Genomic DNA, 27,267 nt, shown 5'->3' on the forward strand with positions numbered 1-27,267 from the left:
ATCAGCTTCCAGATTTTATTGTCAAAGCTTAATTGAACAAGATGAAGTTAGAAGCTGACTGGCTACCATGCACAACAGATTCTGATTGCTCCAGTTTGAGTAAATCTCCCCCACTGTCTTTAGTCTAAAGGCCCGTACACATGAGTGGAAATTCGGCCGGGAATTTTCGCCCGACGACCGATCTGCCGATTTTTGGCTTGTTAGTATGATGCTTCCGACAACCGACTCCGACTTTTCAGACGAAAAAATCCTGGTGTGCTGGCTATAAAATGTTTGTCGACCGTCAAAACACGTCCAATTTTCGTCTCATTAGTACAGATTTCGATGGGGAAAAATCTTATGAGCAAGACTAGGCATGCTCAGAGATGAAAAAACACATAGAAAGCAATCCAACACATGACATCACTTCTGAAGTAGAATTCAGTCGTACGGGAAAATTTGTGTGCAGTCTAGAGCACATTCCAACCAACAGACACCACTCTGGACAAAAGACGGACAACCGGTCGGCGGAAATTCGTTGCGTGTGTACGAGGCTTAAGCAATATTTAATTAAAGAGAAACTAGATGCCAAAATCAATCAGTGAATTGCTGATGCTGTTTAGGAAAAGATGTCTTCAGTTTTCCTTTCGGTTACATATAAAGTTCTATGTGGTCAGATTCAGCAGGTGTCATACACTGTTTCTGGGACAACTCAGTTTTTTTTTTGTTAAATGATTTTGCATCAGACAATCTCCCTCTTATACCCCAATGTGTGTTTCTGGCCTCCAGTGGACTTGAGCTGGGCATACACTAGTAGATTTTTGTATGAATGTTCGCCTGAAAAATTTTGTCTGTACATTCAGTAATGCAATTAGAGACCTGACAAATGTAATTCAAAAATACTTCAAAATTGTGTTTTTAACATTTGATTTAGGAATAAATGGAATTTATCAAACAAAAAACACATTTCCTTTTTGAAATTCTTCCCTCAAGAAAAAATGTATATCCTGCTTCTTCAAATTATTTTGACACTATGGTCAAAAATCAACGTCTGTTTAACCCAGTTAACCATTAATAAATTGAATGAACATTCCAAAAATGAAAACTTTCTAATTGAATTCTACTGTTGTATGGCCAGCTTAAGTAAGAGAATCTGGAACGATGAAATGATGAATACTGCACTTCCCATAGGATGCAGTCAAAATGTATCTACAATAAAATCCAGCACAGATGTTACAGGCAAGTAGCAGGAGACGAAAGGATCACGTGTTTCACACGACTATGCGTGCTTTATCAAAACCATATAAGTACAACCACTAGAGCAATGAATATATACAAGATTCACACCTAATGATCATCCAATTGCCAGTGATTGTCTACAGGTGTATTAACTCAGTTATTGAATTCCCCCTTTCCTCTATTCATAGTCTTTTTAAAACTGAAAAATCGAAGACATCTGAAAAGAAGAAAGAGTAACATAAAAAGCTACAGCAAAATCTCAATAGGAGCTTCCACACCACAAGTATTTATGGCAAATATTAACATTCAATATAAAAATAATAATAATCAAATTTAAATACATAAAGGCATAAGACTTTACCCATGGAATACATATACAAGTAAATAAATTCATATCATAAATCACATCATATAACGCTATCCAAACAGCAAAATGCACAAATATATGTAGCAAGGTTTCCAGGCCTGTGGCCTGATGTGGGTCTGCCATTGTTACGGGTTACGTCTCCAGCCCATGTGAGCTGCGGCCCTGAGTGTGAGAACTGAGACATTGACAACTCCGGCATCTTTGGTTGTTTTATTGTAGTTAAGGGAGAAGGGAATGAGTGGGATACTCCTTTGGCTCAACTATATACAATTCTGGGACTGTTGTAGAAAAATGCCCTTTGGCGCTGTCTTGACGCCAGCCGATGCTAGCCAACGCTGACTGACACTTGAAACCACTGTAACTTTGAAAGCTGTGCTGGAACTCCCACTTAAGTCCAGAAGATCCAGGACTGTAGCATATGGGACTTCTGATACTGCTTGCACTCAAAAGTCACTGACTACCCCCGCCTGCCTTGCTCTGGCTTGAGGTAACTTGATGTGAATTCCAATATGGCTGCAACTCTCAACTGATGCACTTACACTGTGCATCAACTCTTCAGGGCCCAAACTACAGGCTCCCCTTTCGTGCTTCAGGGTCCTCAACCTAGGTACCCCCTCTATCACTTCAGGGTCCTCTAACTAGGTACCCCCTTTACTGCTAACTGACACTTGGATCCTAGAACGTTCTCCGGAGTGGTCCTCACTACCTCTAGGTAGACCCCCAGGGGCAATCCTCAGTACTCACGACCTGTGTAGGCTTTCCTGGGACTGGACCCCCCTCTCGCTCTCCGTTGGTTCTCGGCACACCAGATCCCGTTCAGCTCAACTCAGCACTCTCTGGATTCTCAGGCAGCACCCGAGACATCCACCTCCTCTGACAGGAGGAGAGACAGCCATCCTCTCCCTCCTGGGACTCTGCTTCCCGCCAAAGACAATGAGTCATGCTGACCCCTTTAAACTTATACCCACTCCCAGAATCCATTGCGGCAGAATCTGCCTTCTGGGGTAGTTACAAGCCTGAATGTATCCCTGATTGGGTTTCCTCCACTGCCCTATGAGAAGCCTCTCACAGAGCCAGTGAGGAGACTCCCCCTTCAGCAGACACACCTGGAAACCATGACACCCTACTAAAAAGAAATCATGGCCCTGCTGTTAGGCAGACAAAGCCCACTATACATTTACCTAGCACCTACCTGTAGGGTGCTACATATAGAAATATAGAGATGTAAATAATAGGGATGTAAGTTTATGATTAGGTTACAGTTCTGGTGTTTCTAGTGTCATTAGGTTCTATTCATGGATAATATAGATGGTATTTTTTTTTTACATCCCTATCATTTTTTACATCCCAATTATTTACATCTCTATATTTCTATATTTGTGCATTTTGCTGTTTGGATAGGGTTATGTCATGTGATTTATGATATGATATTATTTACTTGTATATGTATTCCATGGATAGAAGTCTTATGCATTTATATATTTAAATGTGATTATTATTATTTTTATATTGGATATCAATATTTGGGATAAATACTTGTGGTATAGAAGCTCCTATTGAGATTTTGCTGTAGCTTTTTATCTTACTCTTTCTTCTTTTCAGATGTCTTTGGTTTTTTCATTTTAAAAAGACTATGGATAGAGGAAGAGGGGAATTCAATCACTGAGTTTATACATCTGTAATTAATCACTGACAATTGGATGATCATTAGGTGTGAATCTTGTATATATTCATTGCTCTAGTGTATTTATATGGTTTTGACAAAGCACGCATAGTCGCGTGAAATGCGTGATCCTTTCATCCCCTGCTACTTGCCTGTAACATCTGTGCTGCATTTTATTGTCAATAAATTTTGATTGCATCCTATGGGAAGTGCGGCCATTTCTCATTTCATCGTTCCAGATTTTCTGCACCAGTGACAGGGCGTTCACTCCATTCTAGGAGCCTGTTCATTTTTGGCCCAGTGGAGCAGTGATACTGAAGTTTAAGAGAATGGTGCTGGAAACACCCTGTTCTGCATTTTCAAAAGGTCAACCAGGTGAAGAGGATAAATTCTCGGATAAAAATTAGAAACATTCAGCAATAGAACATTCAGGAATAGGCTGCGTATTTAAGGTCCTTTTAAAGGAATGTAAATAATAGACATTTCTGTTTTTATATTTAAGTCCAATGTATTTTTAGTGTTAGTGTAATTTTCTTGAACACTAACTGCCAGTGTAGCATTGTACAGGGACTCCCAAACCTTGTGGTTTCCATTAGAACTTCAAAGAATGATTTTCATTTAAACATTTAAGTCCTGCAACTGTTTCCTAGCAGACAATTTCTCACTTGCAGCATTGGCAGTTCTCCAACTGGGGCACTAATATATTCTTCCTCCCGAAGCAAGCGAAGAAACAGCCTCCCTGTATCTTCTGGCCAACGGAAAATGTGGGTGTTTCTAAGCCAGTTAGGTACATGTTCCTGAAAAGGCAAGTACGAGAATGCAGACATTAAACACAATCAAAATTCTTAAGAATCAGACTGCATGGAACAAAGCCGATTGAAAAGGCCTTGCCCAACTATGGCTACACATGGCCCTATAATGAATCACTGGAAGGCTAAAAAAAAAGGGTTGGCTGATGATCTTATACATCCTCACTAATGGGAAACATACGAATTTCCAAACTTCCCACTTCAATCAGGCAGAAAAAATGAAGTTAGCCCACACACAGAGCAGCAGCATTGGCCCAGAGACACATGGAAATTTGTATTCTTAGCATACTTGAGAATCAGTACAGGAGATGACTAACTAACTACAGGAGATATACAGTAATTGGTTAAGAATTAGCTCACTTATAATATAGCTAAGGCAGCCCATAGATCAGTTTTCTTTACCTTCACCACAGGTAGAAGGTAAGAAAATCACTTGACTCCCCTATTAACACAGTCAGTGTTAATGGGGGAATGCCCCCTGCAGAGCTTTTGTGTTTAGCTCATGGGGTGGGTGCGGGAAGCCTTCCTGTCTGGCAGAGCACAATTATTACTGCCTGTAGCTATAGTCACTAGCAGCAATCGTATGTAAAAAATCTGACATGCTGGTTCTACCCAAGTCGATTGATGTATTAACTTGGGTACAATCAGTCTGCCCATACATGGGTCCAATCTTGGCCAGTCCCTGCTGAACCGGATGAATTTTGATCCATGTATGGCTGGCTTAAGACAACCTTAAGTTTAGTCTGTTTATATATTTGTTTTTTACAGCATGAGGCACAAGTGGGCACGATTGTGTACAGTGTGTATGTGTCATCTAGATTTCTCACATACACATGGTGTGTGGCGTAAACAATTTGGCACATTTTTTAAAATAAAATACTGTTTTAACCTTTTTACCATTTTTTTTTTCTAAATCAAATGCTGTTTTAACCTTTTTATCATTTTTGTTTTCATTTCAGTGTTGCCTATATTGTCCATCCTCTTTCATGTGCTTTGAGCCTGGGGGACGGGGTACATATCCCTTTTAGAGTGGTCTCTGCCCTGTTTCTAGCCAGTCTGGGCTGGACTTCCTCTCTATGGCTAGGGTATATAAGATGGTGCATAATAAGAACTGCCCATTAAGATCTACATTAGGTGGTGAGAAATAAACAATGTGAATCTCTTCAAAGAGCCCCAGTTTGGGCATGGTTCAGAAATGTCAGTGTGATGGACTATGAAAGTAACCTATGCAAATTCTTAGTCAGAGGAATTCATAAAGAGTGCCTAGGACACTCTTTCGAATTATGACGTGGCTCCTTTTGTCAAATGTCGGTACTGTTGACAACTCATCTACCTGTTGTAAACAGGTAAATCAATCTGGGGCATTTACCACGTGTGGCATTTTATAAATTATTTTAAAGGTAAAACCTGTTTGGCTGCTATTATCAACAACTCTTTTGTCCCCCCCCCCCCTTTTTTTTTTCTACATGTATTAAAAAAAAACAATTATAGGAGAAACCTTGAGGCTGCCATTGCTGACTTTGCCTTCTGAAAATGCTCATTCGCTATTTGTTTTCACCATCAAGAACAGGAATGCATAAAAAGATTTCTGACTCTTGCCTGATCTTCTCAATTTCAAAACACTTGTGGGTTATTGACTCGAATGGTATTGAAACCAAAGGCTAACTGCAACAGATATATTGGGTGGGAATTAAATGTTAGGTCCTTTACTCATTTAAGCCTTTATGGTACCTATAGACATGAGATGACTGTCACCCAATCAAACTGATAATGGTTGTTTTAAAAAACAATCTTATGTGTATGGGCCACACCAAACTTTTCCAGAAACCCTCAGCTGACAGATCTCTGAGAAACAGTTTACTGTGATGGATTTTTCCTAGGGACGGCTATTGTTCTCTACAGCGTAGAGGGCACTATCATGTATGTTTATATAACCGTCATTTTTTGGAACAATTGTGCAATTGTGCAATTTCATATATCTGGTACCTTTAGTATGAAGGAACAAAACTGGGTACATCACAGAAGATCCTGACTTGCTTGTGGGGTATTGTTGGCACAGACACTAAAATCTAGTTATGCACGCACAATTTAGTTACGCACACACAGTTCTTTAATTGTGCAAAACTGTCCTATTTGTTGCCTGCCATGTACAACTTACCTTTGTTGCATTTGGAAAAAGAACAGGGATGAACCTAAAATTCATACTTCCTTGTTTAATGAATTCCATCTGCATCTGGAATAACATAAGTAAAATTCTGTTTTGGTGTACATTTTATATAACTTTATTACCAAACACATGCAACAAAATTAAATTACAACCAAAAAATCAGCTTGCTCATACGCAGCTGTCAAAGCTCCATGGCACACACTGTAATCAACTACATTCATCCAGACAGACATCAACTCTTTTGTGGCCAGAGCCCATTTTTCACATACATGTTACATACATGTTAAAACACAACTTTTGAATGAAATACACTTAAAACCCCTAAACATTACATATTTTCTGAAAGCAGAGGACCCATAGAATAAAAATATTGTTGTTGCATTTTTTTTTTTTTTTTTGTTGCTCAATATTAGAATAACTGTTTATCAAATCTGTTTACAGTAAAAATTACATTCAAATTTATTTTAGGGCACACAAATACTGTACAATAAAATCCCCACATTTTCAAATCTGTTTACAGTAAAAATTATAGTTAATATTAGTTTAGGGCACACCAATACAATAAAATCCCCACATTTTTTGCTTAATAAAAAATATGATGCCCCTAATTTTCCATAGGTAACGCTTTAAAACCCTATTAAAGCTATACTCGATCAGTTGTTTTCTTAGTCGCATCAGCTGAGACCTGGCAGCTCTGAACCCAGAAGTACTCAGAGCTGAGGGCTTGTGGGTTCATTGATCACATAGAGAAATAGAGGTTTCTTGGTTTTCCTCCGCTCTTCATCCTGACATCAGCGAATAATGTCCTGGGCTCACAGAGGGAAAAGATGAGCATAGAACACATGTTGAAAAGGGATTGTCGGGGGGACCACACAGTTTCTGGGCTACAGAAGTGACTGGGCGGCTTTAAAGGTACCTAAAACTCTTTTATTTGAAAGCCGAAAGATGGCTCTGTAAAAGCTGAAAGGGATTGTAAAGGCAGAAGTTTTTTTTTATTTTAATGCATTCTATGCATTAAGATATAAAAAAACCTTCTGTGTGCAGCAGCCTCCCTAATACCTGAGCCTGTCTTTATCCAGCCACGTTGCAGTAGTGTCATTGGCTGAGACGGAAGCGTGGCGCAATTGGCTTTGGCTGCTGTCAATCAAAATCATTCAGCAAATCAGGAGTGAGAGGGGGCGGGTCTGAATGGACACAGGGAGCTGTGACTTGGCTTTATATATAATCTGATAAGATGGCTGTGGGTAAGGTCACGCGGGAGGGAAGGAGCCACGCATGACGTTACCCGCGGCCATTTTATCGGATTATATCTGTATACACAGATCGCTCGTTTGTGCATTTGTGACAAGTGCCAGAATTGTAAGTGGTTTTACATTTATTCAATAAATGATTATTTAACAGGGAGCATTAGATTCTTTCTATTTGCTTAGATAGATGACTTCTGCCCAGCCTCCGCCACGCGGCAGCGGACCCTGGTGGTCTTTTTGGCAGACATCCAGCGCTGACATTCTGGTCTTCCCTTACATGACAAGTCTGTTTTTATTCTACTCAATGTGAGTTGTCCCTTGTAATTTTATTTACCAATCAACTGTTTATGCTGTCTGCACTTAGAGGCGTTTTTTCTTCTTTTTCTGCCTGACTACATAGAGCCTGCTTCTGCTCCTGCGATAAGCTTGCCCTAGTGCTTGGACCCCCCATCCATAGGATCTCCTTATAGACTGATGGAATACACCACCATTTATTATGGACTATTGATTGTTATGGACCTTTGATTTTACCAGAGACTGGTAATAGGTAAGGTCCAAGTTACCCTGTGGCGTGTATTTCCTTTGCTCTAGTATCAAAAGTTTTTAAACATGGCTTCTTTGTATGGGGGCATTCTGTAAACTGTTGGAATACAGCTCTCCCAGAAATTGAATTTCCTGGTTGTCAGTGCTGTTACAAGAATTTTTCCTCTTGATACAGCACTTGGACGGATCATGTGTCTATAGCAGGAGGACCCTCCTACTCAGCACTGAGGAAGTAGGCAGTGACTATAGGATGTGAGCTGAATCCATGTGGGAGTTTTATTATAAATAGCAGCAGGTATGATTGTTCAATTAGGTTCACCAAAATTCTTAAAATGTATATAACTGATCAGAGTTAGATTGTTTACTTTTTTTTTTTTTTTGCATTTTTGGTTTTCTTTAGCAAAATTGGTGTTACATTACAAGTAACAGAAGAACAGGTAGGTTGTACTCACCATTCTGTGGATGTACCGTGTGTGTAGACCATGGTCATCTCTCTCCTGACCATAATACTCTTCTACATCTTTCTTGTACTGTGGGCTTATCGCGATGATTATCATGACACCTATCTATCCAGGCCAGAAACATAAAACAGATGCTTTCTGTCAAATTTAAGGCACTAAATCAAGTTGCAATTATTTTTGGCATTAGGGAATTATGGCACATGTAAATCTTGGCACACGTAGCTGCCCGATATTTTTTTTACATTACTTACATCACTGAGATAACGTTCCATCCACCTAATGATGTCCATTCCCCGAAGTGATCCTTCAAATATGTCAATCTAAAAAAACAAAGAAAAAACAAGCATGTGTAAGAATTTTGTAGTGCATTTGATGTTATGAAACCCAGGGCCAGATTAACGTAGGGGCTATTGGAGCTGCAGCTCCAGGCCCCTACCTTTATATAGGCCCCGGGTTGGCCATATTCACTGTTACCGCTCTTCTGTCACTTGTAAACACAGAAGTCTGGCTTCTATGCTCGCTTCCCCAGGCAGCTCCCTCAGAACCTCCCCACACAGCACGAAGGCCGGACAAGGAGGGACAGTTGCCGATGCATGGATGTGTTTATGGGCTTCAGAGACAGCATCCCATGTTGAATTAGGCATGCATGGCTGCACCCTTCCTCCTCTGGGTGCATGCCAAGGCACGGCCCTTAAGGCCCTTCAAAATCCTCAGGACCAAGCCCATGATGCTCTTAATCCGGCCCTGATGAAACCCCTGTAGGTTTGTGATTTAATTTTAATATTTACAATATTTTACATGATTGTGCCAGTAACTGTGAAATAAGCACTATTTTGTAGTGGGTTATGTTGATGTCACAATATAAACATTGAAGGCACCAAATGTGATGTATTCATGTCCAGCCAGTCCATTTATGACCTTCCTTGACTAAAATTGCATTGGATATAAGAAGATTTATACTTCAGTGCCAATCAACATTAGGTTGGCAGTGAACAAATGAAATAGCTGGAATGGAGTAGCGCCATTTTTGCATCCATCAGTGAATAAAGTTATCTTACAAACAGTTCTATTGCCATTAGTATCATTTCAATATCTAAACCAAGTAATACATAGTAAATGACATTCTAACAGGAAAAACGACAGCAGATCGCCCATTGTCATGGGCACTATGGCTTACGCATATACACTGCTCAAAAAAATTAAAGGAACGTTTTGAAAACACATCAGATTTCAATGGGGAAAAATATCTTGCTGGATATCTATACTGATCTGAACTGGGTATTGTGTTAGGAAGGAAAGGATGCCACACCATTTGATGCAAATGAAAATCTTTAACCTACAAAGGGCTGAATTTAAATACACCCCGAAAATGAAAGTGAAAAAATGATGCAGCAGGCTAGTCTGTTTGGCAGAAATTTCATTCTAGTAACTCAAAATGGTACTTAGTAAATTTGTATGGCCCCCACATGCTTGTATGCACGCCTGCAACATTGGGGCATGCTCCTAATGAGACAAGAGGTGGTGCCCTGGGGTATTCCCTCCCAGATCTGGACCAGGGCATCACTGAGCTTCTGAACAGACTGAGGTGCAACCTGGGGGCATCAGATGGACCGAAACATAATGTCCCAGAGGAGTTCTATTGGATTTAGGTCAGGCGAGTGTGGGGGCCATTTAATGGTATCAATTCCTTCATTCTCCAGGAACTGGTTGCATACTCTTGCCACATGAGGCTGGGCATTAATGTGCACCAGGAGGAACCCAAAACCCACTGCACCAATGGGGGAACCCAGGACTCACTGCAACCAGGGTCTGACAATGGGTTCAAGGATTTCATCCCGATACCTAATGGCAGTCAGGGTGCCATTGTCCAGCCTGATGACATCTGTGCGTCCCTCCATGGATATGCCTCCCCAGACCATCACTGACCCACCACCAAACCAGTCAGGCTAAACGATGTTACTGGCAGCATAACATTCTCCATGGCTTCTCCAGAGCCTTTCACATTTGTTACATGTTCTCAGGGTGAACCTGCTCTCATCTGTGAAAAGCACAGGGCGTCAGTGGCAGACCTGCCAATTCTGGCGTTCAATGATAAATGCCAATCAAGGTCCACGGTGCCGGGGAGTGCGCACAGGGCCCACTAGTGGATGTCGGGCCCTTAGGCTACCCTCAAGAAGTCTGTTTCTAAATGTTTGGTCAGAGACATTCACACCAGTGGCCTGCTGGAGGTCATTTTGTAGGGTTCTGGCAATGCTCCTCCTGTTCCTTCTTGCACAAAGGAAAAGATACCTGTCCTTCTGATGGGTTAAGGACCTTCTATGGCCCTGTCCAGCTCTCCTAGAGTAACTGTCTGTCTCCTGGAATCTCCTTCATGCTCTTGAGACTGTGCTAGGAGACACAGAAAACTTTCTGGCAATATAAAGTATTGATGTGCCTTCCTGGAGGAGTTGGACTGCCTGTGCAACCTCTATAGGGTCCAGGTATTGCCTCATGCTACCAGTAGCGACACTGACCCTAGCCAAATGCAAAACTAGTGAAAAACGGGGTTGTTTTTCAAGGTGATTTCTCAACAAAATAAAGCATGGAGACATTGATGGATGGGGGAGTGTGCTTGGAATATTAAAAAGGAATTAAATAGTGTTTTTGGTTTGTGGTGCTCAGATGCAGAGAAGATCCACTTTAATATTCTTGATTGCATCTCAGCACTCAATGCTGAAGTTATAAAACAGCTCAGAATTTCTTGTATGTTTGTGATATAATGTGCAGGTGAACAATCTCTTTCTTCTTCTGCCCTGGCTACATGTTTCTCTTTCATATTTGGCCCTTCAATGTTTATGACCAAATCAGACATCAATACAGCTGCCCTAGGGTCCACCACGTTTAATCATTGTGCTAGTGAGCACCACCTCCTATTATTCACGTCAGATGGCTGTGCCAATGTTGGTGTTTTTCTTATATTCAATATTACAAGAAAAGTCTGCAATAGACCCACCCATATGTGAGACTAAAGGCAAGTAAGCAGCCACTGACTGTCCCTGTGAGTTGTTAAACAACTTTTACGCTGCACTCACACCTGAGCACACCTGTTGCATTTTTTTGCTGTGGTTTCTGGTGCGTTTGTCACAAAACATAGAGCAGCCCATTAACTGTAATGTAAGCCTTTGAGCTGCAGAAGAATTTGCTGGCAACCATGTTTACCTACTGGTGCTGTCTACCCTCTTAAACTTTGTATTTTTTCCCTTTGTGTATGTGCATGGCTTGATTTTGGTCCAGAGCTGTTTTCACCTTCAGCTGTGTCTATGCCATATTGCCACTATATGTCCACAGTAGCACATAAGAGTTGAACAAATCTGCAAGACTGATTAAGGACCGGCCAGAGAAGGATCACTTTGATGCAGCTGGCTAGCTTGAATATGTATTGCAATATATGGTAACTAAAAATCCCCATTTTACAAGCAATAGTTTGCTATAGGTAGAGGTTAACAATTTGGTAACACCTGCTTAGTATTTATTGTGTTGTACATATGAAGCTATTTAGGACCTGAACATTCATACCTCCATTTCTACTGCATGTTGAAGGTTGGTGACTATAAAGGGCAGGGATGCCTTAGGTTGCTATATTACTGGCTACAAGTGTATACTTACTGTGCTCTCATACTATGCTGATACCAACCTGCATGTCTTTTAGCAAAGGAAAGTGCTAAAAGACATGCAGGGATTCTCCCAACAAATGGGAGTCCCTCTGTCAAAACACCAGCACTAACTCATCTGTTAAATGTGCCCTTCTGTAAGTGGCTGTGTGTATTCTCACAGAAGCATGCTGGACAGGTGAGTTGTCTCAGCACTGCTGGTTTCCGGTCTGAAAGCTGATTATTGTGCAGGGGTATTCCTCTTATGGACTGGCTGCAGGAGAACGTCGTCACCTTGTGATCTGTTCAGCCATGCCTATTCTGGCTGAACATTTACAACATACAAATTCATTTTATAACATCCGTATTATAATGTAGCACCCCCTAGCATTGCTAGAGTAGGATGTTCTTGTGTTAGTGTGGGTAAATTTTCAGGCTTGGCTGGCAGCCAAGCCTGTGTGTTTTTCTGGGTCGGGTGAGTGACTCAGGTAGGCTGGATCACTGAGCAGCAGCTTCTCTGGCTACTCCTCCCTGCTTGCTGGAAACTTGGAGAATGTTCCAGAAGCAGTTAGGAGGAGTCTAGGAGGGGCTAGCTGGAGTATTCTGAGGGCCCTGACCAATCCCATAGAGAAAGGTTGGCAGGGGACAGGCCCCCTCAAATACTAAAGGTTAGCCCAGCTGGAGCAGTGGGAGTTTGGGTGGAAAATGGAGATAGAGTTTTAGGCTGTCGGGGACCTTTGAGTGTAACCCCCTAGTCTGGGGGGAAGTGCCCTCTCTTTATAGGAGGCACAGGAGCAAGGAGAGGACAGCAGGAGAACACTGCTGGGGAAATCTCCAGGAAGGAAGATAGCCACATGGGCTGGTATATGTTGCAGTCAGAAGACTGAGAGGCATGCCTGAAGGGACTGGATGCAAGCAGTCTGGGTTGGATGCAGATTCAGTCTGGGAGGACTGTGGAGAAGAACCCAGGAGGGCTAGTGTAAGGGGCAGCTGCAGCCAGGCAGACTGGCAGAGCCTGTAGAGTTGGTACTGGGAGCAGTAGCCACAGAAAAGGACAGCTAGCACCAAAGACCTTTGTTTTTACTGCACTACTAAAGAGGCCCACGGTCCCTGCCTGCAAAGGGCATTCACAAGGATCTAACTGAGTGTGTGTTGGATCAAACAAACAATGCTAATTGGTCCTGGGAGGTGTAGTTCTACAATCAAGTCTGTTCTGGAGGTAGAAGAAGAGAAGTGTGTATAAGCCAGATGTATATAGGTTGTGTACCTGAAAAGTTTGTTGCTGATCAAATGAACATCCCATACTCCATACAAGGTTGATTCCCCTAAATAAAAAAACAAACAAAGCTGCAAGGACTGCTCCTTGTCTCAGAAGTGATTGAGAAATGTATGTGCCTGGCTGTGCAGGGTGGGAGATAACCAACATTCACCAGCGGCCGCTACGGGGGTAGCGCCACAATAGTAATACAAACAATAGTTATTTTTGTCAATCCAATATAAGCTTGCTTTCCGTTCATGTGAGTTCTGCCTGTCTGCTAGCCATCTCTTTTCGCAACTTCCTGAATTCCCTGCATGCTTTGCAGCCACTCCTCTGCTGTTAACTTTTTGTTTCTAAGGACTACATATCCCACGGTACCTTGTTGCCTGTAAGCAGTGATTCCTCTGCTGCCTCTGTTTCTTGAAACTCCTCCTCTCATTACCTTTTTAGTTCCAAAGGCAGGCTCTGTAAAAATCTGCGATACAGCAGTGCCTACTCACAGGGCATAGTAAATATGTCACATAATTTAAAGTAAGTAAATGTGTGGGGATCTTCACAAAGTATGTTTATAAACTTCAAGATTAGGAGTAGACTACAAATAATTGTAATTTAATGTAGAAATGATCATATGATTTTAGATTTTGACCACAGATATAATCTAATGCTGGTTTAAAGTGGTTCTAAAGGCTCAAGATTGTTTACCTCCATGCATTCTATGCATGAAGGTTAAAAAAAAACCTTTGTGTAGCAGCCCTTCCCCCTAATTGAGCCCCATCGCAATCCAGCAATGTGCCCAAGAGCCTCAGACTTTCCCTCCTCGTTGACTGAGACAGCTGTCAATCACAGCCAATGAGGAGAGAGAGGTGCCAAGCTGCGGCTCTGTATGTGAATGGAGATGAAGAGCAGCGGCTTGAGAGCAAGCCTGCTTGAGTGCCCCAATTGCAAGCTGCTTGCTCTGGGGGTTCTCAGCAGGAGGGAGGGGCCAGGGATGCCATCAGGGGACCCAGGAGGAGGAGGATCAAGGCTGCTCTGTGCAAAATCACTGCACAGAGCAGGTAAGTATAACATGTTTGTTATTTAAAAAAAAAAAAAAGCCTTTAACCACTTCAGCTCCGGAAGGTTTTACCCCTTTTAATGGCCATTTTTTGCGATTTGGCACTGTGATGCTGTGCCCAAATACAATTGATGTACTTTTTAACCCACAAATAGAGCTTTCTTTTAGTGGTATTTGATCACTTCTGCGGTTTTTAGATTTTGCGCTATAAACAAAAAAAAAAAATGCCAATTTTGAAAAAAAACACAATATTTTTTACTTTCTGCTAAAAAAACATTCCCTATAAAAAAATTAAAAAATCTAATTTGTTTTATCAGTTTAGGCCAATGTATTCTGCTACATATTTTTGGTAAACAAAATCACAAAAAGGGTATAATAATTGGTTTGCGCATAAGTTATAGCATTTCCAAACTATGGGATAGATTTTTGGACTTTTTTTTTTTTATTAGTAATGGTGGTGATCAGCCATTTTTAGCGGGACTGCGACATTGCGGTGGACAAATCTGACACTGACACTTTTCGGGGACCAGTGACACCAATACAGTGATCAGTGCTAAATAATATGCACTGTTACTGTATAAATGACACTGGCAGGGAAGAGGTTAATACTGGGGGTAATCAAGGGGTTAAATGTGAGCCTAATTGTGTTTACTAACTGTGGGGGGGCTCTGTGACAGGCACACAGAGCTCGGTGTTTCAGCTTAGCTGAGACACACAATCTCACTGTGCCGGTCTGACAGAAGAGCCGCCTGCTTTGTTTACATAGGCAGGCGGCTCTCCTGTCAGTTTCCCCAAAGATCGCGAGAGGCCGCCGCTGATCGAGCCCGCTCCTCCCACGGTCTGGCTCCCACTGTGTCTAATCACGTAGATCTAAGTATTCCTAAACCCACAATAAAAAAATCAGTCTGTATATGCAGTAAAACATGCTCGTTATACTGTAACTGTAGAACCTAAGGGGTCAATCCTGCGCATTGTGTAAAAAGGCTGTTTGATCCTGTCTTCTCTGATCCTCCCCTTCTTTTACTGTCCCAAATTCATCTACTGATAGAACAGAACCTCGGAGGCACTCTACACATGCTCAGTTTGGTGTGTATGAATGAAGAGTTTTTTTTTTTTTTTGGGAAGGTGCATGTGATCAGCAAAGGGCCAATCAGCACTGTCCAAACAGAAGGTCAGGGGTCACGCAACCTCATAGGAAAGTCAGAGGAGAATGAAAACTCTTCCTACAAGCTTTAATCAGTGCTCGGCCAGAAACTGATAGAAGTCACAAGACTTCTATATACTGTTGATGAGAAAAGCAGTTAGCAGTTTTTATTTACTAAAATAATTGCATTTCCATGTACTGTGGGGGACCAGATATATTGAATGCAGGGTACTGGGTTTAGTAACACTTTATATCACTTTAAGCCTGGGTGCACTGGATTCCTGTAAGTGCAATTTGAACATTTTTGTTATTTTATTTAATAGTATGATCTGCCCTATGTGTTGCACTCGTGTTTTGCTTTGACTAAGCCCCCGTTCACACTAAGGCGACCTGTGAGGCGGCCTGGTCGCCTCACAGGTCGCCGTAGGTCGCCTCCCATAGGGAAGCTGCGGACCCGTTCTAATAGGAGCGACACAAGTCGCTCCGACTTAGAAAAAGGGTCCGGAGCTTCTTTGGGGCGACCAGGAGGCGACCGCCATAGACTTCAATGTTATGAAGTCCGTGGCGGCCGCTCCGAGGTCACGGTGCGAAGTAGCGTCGCTTGCATGTGAACGGGGCCTAATTGTGTAACATCATAATATATTACATTGTTTCACACTGTTTAAAACTTTTCACAGATATATCATAGATGTTATTTGACAATAAAGTGCTTCTTACTGTCGCCTTGAATCCATTAGCACAGAGAAGATTTGCTAGCTGTATAACTTGGGGTGCAGCATCCAAAGAATATGTTATGAAAACTCGCCCTGCAAGATAGGTGAAATAGTAGGTCAACAATAATGCAATCAGTACAGAGGAAACCAAAATGTAAAACCAGACAAGGAGGCGGAGAATCAGCAAGAATCACTATCATGGTAGGAAAAGTAGAAAGTCTCCTTTGTATGTACAGGTAGGTATGTACACAATCACTTAGTGAGCAGTATACAGCACTTTAAGTGTATTTCCACAAATTGGGATAACACCTACTACTGTCATTTTTTTTACGTAATTTTTACATGTCCCCATTCACATATCATAACTTAAAAAAAAAAATTGCAATTTTTTTAGATGCTCTTTTTTTGGACTCTCAAGCAAGAACGACAATTCCACCAGTTTGTCTTTGTTTATGAGGGGGCTGGGCAGCTGTGTTTGCCATAATTAACTATTATTATTTATCAATTGTAACTAAATTTGAACAAAGTCTGTCTTAACAAAATGTTAAAGTTATTTTTTTTTTGTTTAAAAATAAAAAACCTGTTAATGCTTACCTGCTCTGTGCAGTGGTTTTACGCAGCGCAGCCCAGGTCCTCCTCACCGGCGCTTCTAGCCCCTCCCTTCTGCAGAGTGCCCCCACAGCAGCTTGCTATGGGGGCACCCGAGCCGAGCCACTCCTCTGTTTGTCCATTTAGACATGGAGCCAAGGCTCGGCCCTGCCCCCTATCTCTACCCATTGGTTTACTGACTTACAGAAACGGGGCCAATGATGCCCGCTTCTGTCTCAGCCAATGAGGAGGGAGAGTCCCCAGTCTTTGTGGCTCTAGTGCAACATCACTGGATTGAGATGGGGCTCAGGTAAGTATTAGGGGGGCTGCTGCACACAGAAGGTTTTTTTTTTCTTAATGCATAGAATGCATTAAAGTGAATGTAAACCCTCTCCTATACCCAGTGAAGTGAATAGCCTTAGATGATATTTACATTTTACGTTTTACATGTATATCTTTCCCTTTCTACACTCTTTAGAAAGTGCACATCGCGTTAAAAATCTTTCTTACTGTTTCAGCCACACATAGGGGTAGGTGTGGAGTCTGAACATACTCTGTGTGAGAGCTGATTGGAGGAAAGGCACACCCCCCCCCTCCACATAAGCAGAGGAATTAAGTAACTTGCAGAGCTGCAGTGTGAATAGACCAGCTCTCTGCTTATCTACCTCTAAGTTCCCTCCCCATCACAAATTTTCAGCTGCTTTTATCTCGTGTGTATCGGAGAGCTTGTCAGAAGTTATCATGCTGATAACAGAGGAACGGAGCAGCAGAAAGACACAGCACTTAGGGCTTTGGCAAGAGTGATGAAAACACTACAGATATATGTGTATAGGTCCGATTTCATGAATGCGGTTTACAACCATTTTACGATTTAAAAAAAACTTCTGCCTTCAAAACCACTTTAAAGGTGTAGAGCAGGGGTAGTGAATTAAAATTCAAGGAAGTCCATCACTAAAATTTTTTTCTGGCCATGGTCCAATCAAGAAGTCTGTGCCATGAAAGATTGTAGGCATCTTCTTTCCTTTTTTTGGTGCAAGCGGTACTCTCTGGAGCTTTTCTTACTGTTTTTTCCACACGCTCTGGTAATACTCTGTAAATGTCCCCAATAGTGTTCTCCCTTACATCAGGTGCCCCTACCAGAGTAATTCATTACACTGGGTGCCCCCATCAATAAATCAGTTGCCACCATCAGAGTACCCCCTTATATCAGAAGTCCCCATCAGAGTGCCCCCTTACATCAGGTATTCCCATCAGAGTGCCCACTTACATCAGGTTTCTTCATCAGAAGGCCCCCTCACATATGGTGTCTTTCATCAGTGTGCCCCTTAAATCATTTGTCCCCTTCAGAGTGCCCCCTTACATAAAGTGCCATCATCAGAGTGCCACTTTACATCAGGTGTGCCCATCAGAGTGTTGCTTTACATCAGGTATCCCCATCAAAGTGCCCCTTTACATCAGTTGCCCCCATGAGAATGCCCCCTTACAATAGGTGTCTCCGTCAGAGTTCCCCGTTACATCAGGTGTCCCCATCACAGTGCCACCTTACATCAGGTGTTCCCATCAGAGTGCCTCCTTACATCAGGAGTCCCCATCACATCAGATTTCCCCATCAGAGTGCCCCCTTAACATAATATGTGCCTATCCGCATGCCCTCACTATTATATGTGCCCATCAGTGTGCCCCTTAACATTAAATAGGGGCACTCTTATGGGTACATTTATGTTAAGGGCCATGCTGATGGGCACATTTTGTTGTGCCCATTAGAGTGTCCCTTAACATAAAATGTGACCATTAGAGTGCCCCTTAACAAAATTTGGCCATCAGTGTGCCCCTTAACATAAAATTTGCCCATCAGACTGCCTTGGCTCTTAAATAAAATTTGCCAATTAGCGTGACCCTTAACATAAAATAAGAGGCATGCTTATGGGCATATTTTATGTTAAGGGGCACACTGATGGGCACAACATAATGTGCCAATCAGCGTGCCCCTTAACAAAATATTGCCATCAGTGTGCCCCTTACAAAATTTGTCCATCAGCAATCCCCTTAACAAAAAATGTGCCCAACATACCTTGAGGGCAGGAGTCTGCACATGTGGCAAGCTGCAGGGTGCGGAAGCTGCAAGGTGTCATATCTCACAAGAAGGGAGAGGCGAGCAGCAGAGGGGCGGGACATGCATGTGACATCAGCCCCCAACTCGCGGCCCGGCTGGGAGTAAGAGAAGGGAGCGAGAGCTGTGGTCAGCGGCAGGGGGTGGGGCGCACAAGTAACGCAACGGTGTCCCAGCAACAAATGACTGCTAAGCTGCGACAACACACTGGTGGCCTGTTGGTCTGGACAGGAGCGTCGCTTGGTCTATGTTTGGTCCGCAGGCCGTCATTTAATGACAGCTGGTGTAGATGCTAGACTTCTTCTATTGTATGATATTGAGGACAGACTTAGGACAGACTCACTTTACATTGTTATAAAACCTTGCAGTTAGCCATGACAACTCCTGAGAAACTTCTAAAAGGTAATAAGTATTTAAAAAAACAAAAAAAATAGGCATGCTGTGTAAATGGGAACACATAATAAATATGTAGTGGGGTTTTCCTAAATGTAACTGCAAAAGTGAAAATACAATTTAAGAATAAGTCACTGGAACCATGGGACAGTAACTTTAGGTTGATGGCAAGTTACAGCAATGCAATGGTTTGTTTAAAACAGTATTAATCCCAAAACCAAAAATGTAATATCTAGCTGCTCACCAATCATTAGATGTGGTGGCTGCTTTAGTTTTCTTTTTTTGTTAGATTTTTTTCCCTCTTGTTTTCTTCAGGTGGTCTGGCCAATACCACACCTCCCGGAATTAGGGTGCCCCTATTCTGGATGAAGGAGCACAGGGGGCACCTTTGGACAGCAGCATTGTCAGTCTGGGGGAAGGGGAGTGTTAGATGTATTAGCAGATTTATATACTCTAACAAATTGAAGCCATACTCCAGATAACAGAAAATATTTTCCCTGCCTTGATAAAGAAGCCACGCAGCCTTGAAACAACAAATTCTTACTAGAACAATAAATGACCTCTTTTCTAGTTGAATAATTTTGCCATATCCCAGCCCATTCCCATACCATTTCTAGGGCACTGTTGGTGCAAAAGCACCTTCTTTTTTTAATAAATAGGATTATGTAAAAATGTTTGTTACATACAGTAACTAAAGCAGTAAGTATAAAGATAAAGCACTTACTTTGATCTAATGATAAGTTACTTGTTTTAAATCCTGTTCCCGGTTCTGGAGGTGGACCAAAAGGTGGCATGCCCACTTGAGGTCTTTGGTTAAAGGCACGCCTATCAATACCCTGAACGTTGTTTGGAGTTGGTATTGCAAATTCTTGATTTTGACCACTAAAAAAAAAAATGTTATAAAGTTCACTGTATCAGAAAGTTTAAGGCAAATATAAATAAAATCTGGTAAAGTAAATCAAGAGTCGTTGCAAACAGCAATTGCGGGGGTAGAAAAGCAGGTAACATGGTCACTGCAAATTCTGTTTTGTACATAATGATGCACTTAGAAATGTCTTTACATACATTCTTGAAGTGGTTGTAAACCTCAGACATGAAATATGAACAAAGCCTTTCCCTCTATAGTATGTGTGTGTCTCATTTAACCACTTGCAGACTGCCAACCATACATTTACTGAGGCAGGGTGGCTGCTCTGTTCCAGATCACATACCTAGTACGTGATCTGACACTTCTGGGTTTGGGACACGTGCTGCTGGCGATCACACACACAGCAGGAGCCCAGCGCCTGTTACTGTGGACTCGATGTCCACCGGCACCCACTGATTAACCACTTACCCCCTGGTCAGGAAGGGGGTAAAATCTTCCGGGGCTTATTTTGCGATTCGGCACTGCGTGACTTTAACGGACAATTGCGCGGTCGTGCGACGCTGTACCTAAACAAATTTGACGTCCTTTTTTTCCCACAAACAGAGCTTTCTTTTGGTGGTATTTGATCACCTGTGCGATTTTTTGATCATGCGCTATAAACAAAAAAAGAGCGTCAATTTTGCAAAAATAACGATATTTTTCACATTTTTTTATATGAAATTCCCCAAAAAAATGTAAAAATCGAAATTTTTTAACATTTTCGGCCAATTTGTTTTATGCTACATATGTTTGGTAAAAAAAAAATCGCAAAAAGCGTATTTTGATTGGTTTGCGCGTTTACTAACAAAGGGAAAGATTTTTGTCATTTTAGTTGTTTTTTTTTTATTGTTCAATAGTTTTTATTGAATTGTTTTTTTTTTTTAGTGCGTAATGGCGGCGATCTGCGATTTTGTTTGCGGGACTGCGACATTGCGGCGGACAGATCGGACCCTTGACTGACATTTTTGACACTTTTGGGGTTACCAGTGACATTTCTACAGTAATCAGTGCTATACATATGCACTGTTACTGTAAAATTACACTGGCAGTGAAGGGGTTAACTTTTTTGAGAGGGAGTGGCTGTGTGTGTCCCTAGGGGCGTGATTCTAACTGTGATTGGCTGTGGCTTGGGCTGTAGGAACAATGATCAACGGTCCTACATAGTAGAACCGTGTGATCATTGTTTCTACACAGGGGAGAATGACAGGCGGCTTGTTTACACTAGCCGCCTGACTTTCTCCCTCTGCAGTGGCGATCGCAGAGTGACCGGCGGACATCGGGTCCGCCAGTCACATGCGCGGGGTGGGTCCGTGACCACGCGGGAGCGGGAGCGTGCCTCCGGGTGCGCGCGCTCGCTCCCTAGACCCTCACAGGCTAGCGACGTAGATCTACGTCACTTTGCCTGTGAGGGACTGACTGCCGACGTAAATCGTCGTTAGGCAGTCGGCAAGTGGTTAAACAGGACACAGGCAGAACAACAAGCTGCCAATGTAAACAAGGCAGATTGTCGTTCTGTCACCGGGGAAGGCTTTGATCCTGTGTTTCTGCAAAGCAGGGACACAAATCTTCGCTTTCCCCTAGTCAAAGCACCTCCCCCACAACAAGCACTAGCTAGGCGCACTGTTAACCCTTTCATCACCCCTGATGTTAACCCCTTCCTAGCCAGTTTAATTAGTACAATTACAGTGCATATTTTTTTAGCACTGATCACTGTATCAGTGTCACTGGTCACCATAAGCATGAAAAGTGTCAGTTAGGTGTCCAATGTGTCCACCGCGATCTTGCAGTCCCACTATAAGTCGCTGATCGCGGCCATTACTAGTAAAAAATAAAAATAACAAAAAATATCCCATAGTTTGTACACACTATAATTTTAGCACAAACCAATAAATATACACTTTTTGGGATTTTTTTTAAACCAAAAATATGTTGCAAAATACATATTAGTCTAAACTGATGAAGAAATTAGATTTTTTACATTTTTTTATTGGGTGTGTTTTATAGCAGAAAGTAAAAAATATTGTTTTTTTTTTTGTTTAAAGCGCAAAAAATAAAAACCAAAGAGGAGATCAAATACCACCAAAAGAAAGCTCTGTTTGTGGGAAAAAATGCAAATATTTTGCTTGGTACAGTGTTGCACAACCACGTAATTTATAATAATTTATAGTAAAAAAAATGGCCTGATCATGAACGGGGTAAAATCTCTTGGAGTTTAAGTGGTTAAGAGCATTAAATGTTGTTTGAGCCTCTGCTATCAGCATGACTCACTTCTGACAAGTTTTCCTGACACCAAGAGAAAAAAAAGTGACAGGGGAGAAACCTCCAGGTGATTGACACCCTCAGCTCTGTTTCTGAGAGCTGTGTGAGTGTGATGCAGCTCTGTAGTATAATTTCAGTTCTCTGCCCCCTTCTTTCTAAAATCTTAGACAAGCCATCCAAGTTCTTGATTTTGAACAGATGTAGAGAAGAGAAGACTGCAGATAAACAGGTACAGCTTATACAGAATGCTGCGTTTTATCTCTGTCTATGTCTGAGGCCAGTCATTTAACTGGGCATATGTAAGGATAGTTACAACCACTTAAAGTTGATCTGCATCCTGGCCAATAAAGTTACATATTTTTTTGCCAATCATGCTGTAAAAATGGCTTACAACTTCCCCGTCTGGGATGGGGGGAGGGGGGCAGAAGGAGGATGGTACTGGGGTTTTGGGGGGGGGGGGGTATGGTAGATTCGGCTGCTTCTCCTGATCTTTAATAACAGGAATGACTGCAGCATCACTTCTGTCAGAAGAAGGGGCCAAGAGCTGCTGGAGAGAGAATTCTGCTCTCTCCTCCCTCCAATAGCAGCCTGCAATGGGCAAAAGAGAACCGGAAATGAGACTGAGAACACGCCTCAGTCTCAGTGCTGTGCTCCTAGGGAGTGAGGGCAGACTACCCCTCTTCTTTTCTCTCCATGTCATGTGACATATCACATGACCTGGATGGGAAGAAGGAGAGGCTGCCTCCATTCCAAGTGGGCGCCAAAGCTTAGACTGAGGTGTGAGCTGTGAGTACATAAAGGGTGGGAGAAACAACCTCTCCTCCTCAGAATCCACAAAAGCCCCTTAGCTTTGTTTAAACGTGCAGTTGCGCATCCATCTGCGGCAGATTGCTTTTCAGAAGGCATTTGACAGGCAATGAGGAGGTGTTATGTCACCTCCTCACTGCCTGCTTTAACCCCTAAAACCCTGCACCACAACCACGTGCAATGCAACGCACACAGTTACAACGCAGGCCTATTTACTTGAATAAGTCGAATTTAGTGGGTGGTACTGCCTACCAAATGTCACCAAATGCAACAGGGGGATCATTTTTGCCACACATGTGTATCCCCCGTACAGCTGCCTTTGTACCTTAGAGGGTGGCAAAAATGCAGTATGACAATGTGTTTTTACCAACCCCCACCTGCAGCTGCAACAATAATTTAAAGGCATGTCGCATTTGGTGGGTGGTACCACCCCTGAACACGACCCATTCAAATAAATCTGGAAACGCTGGAACATTTCTTCCCCACTACACTGACGCAGCGCCATTTTTCCTCTTAGCAACACCACTGAGACAAGGGTAATTTCTCGAACCAATGACCACATTAATGCAGGGGCATTTTTCTTTTCTTTCAGTGACACCATCAATGCAGAGACATTTCTTTTGAGTAATAATTTGTTAAATTATAAAATAATAATAATAGTACAAATGGTTACTAGCTATGTTATACATACCACCAGTTTGGTTGCAGCTGTGGTTGGCACACAAGAGGGTTTTGCACAGGAAAGCGGATACATGGTCCACACTGCTGCAGTCGCCCATCTGAAACAGTAACGTGATAAAATGACATACTTGTGCTTTTACCAAACACAACAGTGAGAATAGAAAGCCATTCATGATAATAACAAGGAGAGAAGGAGCTGCTGGCTACATGCTATGCATTTCTTCCCATTTACACTTTGATATATTAGATTCAATCAAGAAGACTGCAATTTCACTGGGAGAGTCTGGATTTTTCAGTTGTCACTGTACCTCTAGGACCTATTCACACTTTTGTGTTTTAAAAATACTAGCAAATATCACGGGGCCCCGCACAGACTACCTGGCAGCCCCCCCCCCCCTGAATTTATCAAGACAATATTTTTACAAAAAATACACTAAAATCGTTATCAGCGGACACAAACATAACAGAGAACCTGTGCGAATTAGCCTTTTTTTAATTGTGTTTTGTACATTAAAAAAAAAATATACCCTTTTTTTTTTTTTAAATGTTAAAAATGTTTACAATATTTTTATTTTACAATTTTTATTAAATTTTTACAGGACAGGGAAGCTAGCAGCGCTGTGGTGGTGGGGGCACAGTGAAAAGGGGGCACACGGGAAGGGAGGGGGGGGCAGCAGGCAGCACAGCAGGCAGAACAGGGAGGGGGTTCGGCATCAGAGAAGCAATTACAGGAATGATGCCCTGCGTCTGTGTCTCTCCCTGCAGCAGGTGAAAGTTGGCAGGAGTGGAAGAAACTAGCTTTCATCTGCTGCAGAGAGCTGCACAGGGCTGTAATTGCCCCTCTCAATGACGGCACTATTCCCCGTGCTGTCCAGGCCCCCCCCCCTTGTGCCCAGGCTACCTACAGGAGGACTGGTGGTCTCCCCCTATCAGCGGTCCTGGCAATACTGCCCCTTTTGTATCATCCACGAGGAAACGTCTTTTCACGTTTTCTGGGAGTGCTCATTTGCACAGAGCCTGTTGAGGGCCTTGGAACCTGAACTTAGAGACTTTGTTCCACAGACTGCCATCACACATTTTGCTGTGCTGAATGGACTTTTTCATGGTACTTTTACACAGGAGGACATTGACAACGCCTGGCGGGTGTTGTGTGGCTTTAAGGACGCTTTATGGTGCGCCAGAAAGCGCCTTATCCACCAGCGGGAGAGGATGTCCATTGAGGACTGTCGCAGACTGGTTCACAGTCTGCTCAGAGACTATAACCTGATGCATCTCATGGAGGAAGAGGAGGTCTGAAGATTTCCCCTTCCCCCACTCTCCCTTGTGTGTCTTTGTCCATTCAATAAAGCTTCGGGCCTGTGATTTCATTCCCCTCCCCTTACCCCTCTCTCCCACCCCCCCATCACACCTGTTGCTTTTTTGAAATGTTATAGTATTGATACAGTTTGAGTAATGCACGTATATACAATGTTTTTAGTTTCATGCTTCAGGGGTATTGCGGCGTCATGCATGATGTGATGGCACGGGGTAGCATTACTCCGCACAACACATCAGGCATCATACCGCAGAATGTATGTATTTGATTGAATGTATTTATTTGTATGACCGGAAATGTATTGTAATGTAGTGTATTTATGCGCTGCGTCGCAGTACAGGGGAGAATGTACCCCGACAAAGTATTGTTTTTTGTATATCTTTTATGCAAATAAAGATTACATTTTCAACCAAAAATACTGCCCAATCAGACAATTGTAGTGCCAGTTGGCAGCTCCTTCAAGCCAACCTGCCGAACATTTCATTCCGGTGGTTGCACTGCTCATTGCTTCCTTTCCTGCTTAGATGGGTAGCACAAGGAGAAAAGAAAGCCAAGGAGGATATTTATTGGCTACCGCTGCAGTCAGGGACTGAACCCCTCCCTAGCAAACAATTGGGACTCCACCCACCAAACTTGGATTTGGAGAGTGGCCAGGATTCATGGAGAGTGTCAGTGTTTGCCCAGAAGTGCTTCTGTAATCCCAGGAGTGTGCTGTGCCTGGATGTGGTAATAACAAAATGTGATACTGTGTGCTGCTAGTCACTGGGCTAGTTTTACAGTGTTGCTCTGAAGAGACCAAGAGGTGTAGGCTGGACAGGTAGGCCAAAAGTCTAGTGGGATACCTTGCATCTAATCCCACTTAGGAGTTGGGCCTATCTTCGATGTACGCTATCTTGAGTGTGGGAGCAATCATCGCCATAGTGAATTTCATCTAGGCGGATTTCACCAAAGTGCCGTTATGATGGGAGGCCTATTGGTCATCTTGTTGTGTTATTCAGCAATTACTCCTAACATTGTGCTTTAAGAAAGAGTTCTGCAAAAGGGCACCTTGAACACTCAAGCCGGCCATACTTGGATCAAAATTCAGCCAGTTCAGCAAGGACCAGCCGAATTTCCATCCATGTATGGGCAGGCTGGTTGTACAGAAGTCAATCTACTGATCAACTTCTGTAGAGACAGCCTGATGAAAAATTTCTGCATGATCAGCACTGCTGGCTCTAGCAGGAGGGATTCCCCTATCCACTTCGAATCTCTCTGTAGATTACAAATCTCTCCACTATGAGTGAGAGGTAGCCTTATATTCATTCAAAAACTGTAGATGATGGTGAAACATAAGGGAAAAAGAGAGGCAGCATGGTAGCTGAACATTATCTTGCTGCTAAAATGAGCTTTTACAGGGCTCTGAAGGTGGACCCCCTTCCTCCTACTTCCCTTTCTTCCACATGGTGGTTCTTGGGTTCTCCTGTTTCTGCGAAGTGCCCAGGACCACAGTAAGCTACTTAGACTTGGAAAGCAGAAGGATATTTGGGAACATCTATTCCATGACCCTCCCTGAGACCAATGAACATGGAAATAATGTGTATTATGTCATTTCTGGGTTTAGAGTTGTCATTATCTATCTACTGTAGCTGGGATAGCAATGATTCAAGCATGATCTGGTTACCTCTAACCCATAATTTGTACTAAAAAATGTAATATTTTATTGTGTTTGTTTGCACTAAAATTCATATTACTGTATTTTTAATCCTAAAAATATGCGTTTGATAAATAGCTGTGCAAATAATATGCAACATAAAAAAATGCAACTGCCACTGTTTTATTTTCAAGGGTCTCTGCTTTCATAACATATATAATTGTTTTGGGGGGTTTAAAGTTATTTAAATTGCCCTGCTAGATAAGTATTAACCTTTAAAAAGCTGTTCTTATCTTTTTGG

General features: G+C 42.4%; 1 protein-coding gene across 1 annotated transcript in view; it reads right to left on the reverse strand.

Annotated features, from left to right (window-relative positions):
* Positions 1–3,653: 3,653 nt before the first annotated feature.
* The window catches only part of TRAF3IP2 (TRAF3 interacting protein 2), a 44,040-nt gene continuing 20,426 nt past the window's right edge, over positions 3,654–27,267 (reverse strand). Inside the window, exons 3-9 of the mRNA XM_082250003.1 lie at positions 24,029–24,116; positions 20,089–20,246; positions 16,278–16,366; positions 8,727–8,795; positions 8,467–8,580; positions 6,216–6,290; positions 3,654–4,045 (exon numbers count right to left, since the gene is read on the reverse strand). Of these exons, the coding sequence (XP_082106129.1) occupies positions 3,875–4,045; positions 6,216–6,290; positions 8,467–8,580; positions 8,727–8,795; positions 16,278–16,366; positions 20,089–20,246; positions 24,029–24,116 (764 nt within the window). The 3' untranslated portion in view covers positions 3,654–3,874. The remainder of the gene's footprint in view (positions 4,046–6,215; positions 6,291–8,466; positions 8,581–8,726; positions 8,796–16,277; positions 16,367–20,088; positions 20,247–24,028; positions 24,117–27,267) is intronic.

The sequence above is a fragment of the Pelophylax lessonae genome (assembly GCF_965119305.1).
Source record: "Pelophylax lessonae genome assembly, chromosome: 3".
NCBI classification, from domain to species: Eukaryota; Metazoa; Chordata; class Amphibia; order Anura; family Ranidae; genus Pelophylax; species Pelophylax lessonae.